At 66.1% G+C, this 2893-nt stretch overlaps 1 protein-coding gene across 1 annotated transcript in view; it reads left to right on the top strand.

The window, feature by feature from the left end:
- AHRR (aryl-hydrocarbon receptor repressor) overlaps positions 1 to 2893 on the top strand; it is a 71851-nt gene that overhangs the window by 55197 nt on the left and 13761 nt on the right. Inside the window, exons 5-6 of the mRNA XM_012660137.1 lie at positions 1038 to 1167; positions 1862 to 1998. Of these exons, the coding sequence (XP_012515591.1) occupies positions 1038 to 1167; positions 1862 to 1998 (267 nt within the window). The remainder of the gene's footprint in view (positions 1 to 1037; positions 1168 to 1861; positions 1999 to 2893) is intronic.

Genomic DNA, 2893 nt, shown 5'->3' with positions numbered 1-2893 from the left:
CCATCTGACCTCTGACCTCCCTCTGCCCCTCCCTGGACTCCATCTGCCCACCTCCGTCTGTGAAAACGTGTTCTCTTTAGACTGCGGGGTGCACGTGTGCTCAGCACCCAGCTATCGCGGTGCCTGTCTTTTCCCGCCTTCCTGAGGTCGCACCTGGTCTGACGCCGGGTGGTCCCAGCGAGTCCCCCCAGGGGCCACGGGCAGCAGAGAGGGCTCCTTGGCAAGGCGGCGGGTCTGTGCCGCCCTGTCAGCTGACAGTTACATCTTGTCGCAAACGGTGCCTCGCTGATTCTTCGGAGCTTTTCCTGCATTTGAGGGGAGTCGGCTGGTTATCATGGTCCAGTAGGAAGCGGTCGCGCTTAGAAACAGCCGCCCCGAGGGAGCCGAGTCCACAGGGATCACCACAGTCCCCGCAGGGCCCGGCGCCCGGCTGGGGTACCGAGTGACTCCTTCAGCTGCAAGGACGGACAGGGCCGTGGAGACGCGGCCTCCGGGTGCGTCGACCCTCTCAGACGTTATTGACCAGGGCAGCACTCGAGTCCCGCTGAGGTCGGTCCTCGTAGCCGCGGCTGGGCCTGTCTCCTCCAGACGTGGGCGAGGGGCCTGCGCTCTGCGTGAGGGCCGGGATCTGCTTCCTAGCGGTGGGCGCAGAGCGGATGGGGGAGGGGCCCGTGACTGGCGGCCCTGGCGGCACCACGGACACGGGCACAGGCGGAGGCCCGGGCGTCACGAGCCGTGCAGTGACGCAGGAAAGTGGGTGTCTCGGCCCTGGCCCAGAGCATGTTCCGTCTCTGAGCCTCCTGCTGTGTTTGTGCCTGGCGCTGCCTGCAGGCAGGTGACAGCCCGGGGCGCTCCCTTCCAGGAGTCCGTGCCGGGGCCCCAGGGCCAAACTCCTGCCTTCTCCGAGGGACTCTGTCTTCCTGGATGTGACCCGCTCTGACAGATGGATGTGGCCTGTTTTCAGTTGTTAATCATTGGAATGAAGCGTGCACATTCATTTAGGGTGAGGTTGCAATAACCTTGTTGCGATGTTTCAGACGGACGTAATGCACCAAAACATCTATGACTACATCCACGTGGACGACCGCCAAGACTTCAGCCGGCAGCTCCACTGGGCCATGGACCCCCCCCAGGCGGTGTGTGGGCAGCCCCCGCTCTCAGACACAGGTGGGCCAGCCAGCACCCGGAGTCCCTCCTGTGAGCGCGCCGCTGCCTCCGGAGAACGCGTGCCGCTGTGCCTGCTTCCTGCTCTTCCCTGCTGGGCTTAGCGCTGAACCGCACCTTTCTTTGGAGACCTCTTCCCCATGTCCCCGCACCTCTGCCACCCCGGCTCTTTGGGCGGCTCCTGAGTGCGTTTGCACCCCTGGATGCTTTCGAGAGTCGGTTGCCCCTTTGTGCACAAGACCCCCTGCAAACCGGCTCACCGCCCCGCCCCCGCCAAATCCGTAAAGGTGAGCCCGGCCACCGCACACTCCTCGATGGGCCCCAGGGCGTGGGGGCTCAGAGGCACAGTCGCACCCGGGCCCTGGAGAGATGGCGTCTGCCGGGGGTCCCTGCAGCTCCCTGGCCCTGTCCCACGTCACCAGAAGTGTCCTAAACAGCCTCCCGCAGCAGCACGATGGCCGAAAGCAAGCCCGGCTGCCCGCGTGCCGTCCCATCTCACGGAACGCAGGACAGGCAAACCGAATAGCAGGCACACGTGCGTGTGCACTAAAAATCGTTTTTAAAGGCAGGGGACGGCGAAGGCGGAATATGGAGGAGCGGGGTCTGCGGGGTGGGGTTCAGGGAGGGGCTGGTGTCACCGCAGCCTGCTCTGTGTGCTCTGCGTGCGGTGACCAGGGTGTGCCTCTCCGCCTGGCAGGTGAGGACGCCGTCCTGCGCAGGCTGCTCGGGGCCCAGGAGGGGGCTGCGGGCGCGCCGGCCGAGTACGCCGCCTTCCTGACCCGCTGCTTCGTCTGCCGTGTGCGCTGCCTGCTGGACAGCACCTCCGGCTTCCTGGTGAGTGCGCGGGTCTCGTGGGCGGGGGCTCCCTGACGGGGGGCACGTCCCCTGGAGTGGAGGGACACAGGCTGGGCAGGTGGCGGGGGAGGAGAAGCGTGGGACCCGCCGCGAGGGGCCAGGCGCACAGATGGCGTGTTGGAAACTGCAGTAGGTTTCCACGCGGGGTCGGTTGCACCTTTGTTTAAAACTCAGTAAGAAACCTTTCCAACGCACCCACTTCCTGCGAGGGCTGAGGGGCCAGCAGAGCCCACGGAGCCTGCCCGGCGCTTTGGTTTTGGCCACTTCTCTGGCAAGCGGGTGCCCGGGCTCCCACTTCTCCCGCCTGACATGGCCGCTCCCAGCCCCTCGTTGGAAGGGACAGTCCTCCCGAGGGTGTGTCAGAGCAGAGGCCTGTACCCGCCCGAGGCCCACCTCGCAGACCCCGAGGCACTTGTCTCTGTCCAGCGTGTGCCCTGGGTCCCAGCCACCGTTCAGCTCCGTGAGGCCCTCTGACCCCCACGCCCTGCCTGGGCAGGAGACTGGGACTCCGCTTCCCTGGCCGCGGACTCAGGACCTGCGGCTGTCGAGACAGACCCGCCCCAGCCCCGTCTGACTGTGGCCCGGGGGTGGAGGCCCAGCCTTGGGCAGAGCCTCAGCTGTGTCCCTCCAGGGCCGCACGGGCCGTCTGTGGCCGGCGCTCAGTGCTCCTGTGGGGCGGGACAGAGGACAGTCCACAACTCTGCCCTCTGCTAACAACCTGACCAGAGGGTGTCCTGCAGAAACCTTCGTGGACACCGGAGCCGTGTGCGGCCCAGGCCCAGCCCTCGGGTCTCGTCCTTTCTTTTTGAGACAGAGTCTCACTCTGTTGCCCGGACTAGAGTGCCGTGGCGTCAGCCTAGCTCACAGCAACCTC

Source organism: Propithecus coquereli, unplaced genomic scaffold, assembly GCF_000956105.1.
Source record: "Propithecus coquereli isolate 6110/MARCELLA unplaced genomic scaffold, Pcoq_1.0 Scaffold658, whole genome shotgun sequence".
NCBI lineage: Eukaryota > Metazoa > Chordata > Mammalia > Primates > Indriidae > Propithecus > Propithecus coquereli.
This window is presented reverse-complemented; position numbering and strand designations above follow the sequence as displayed.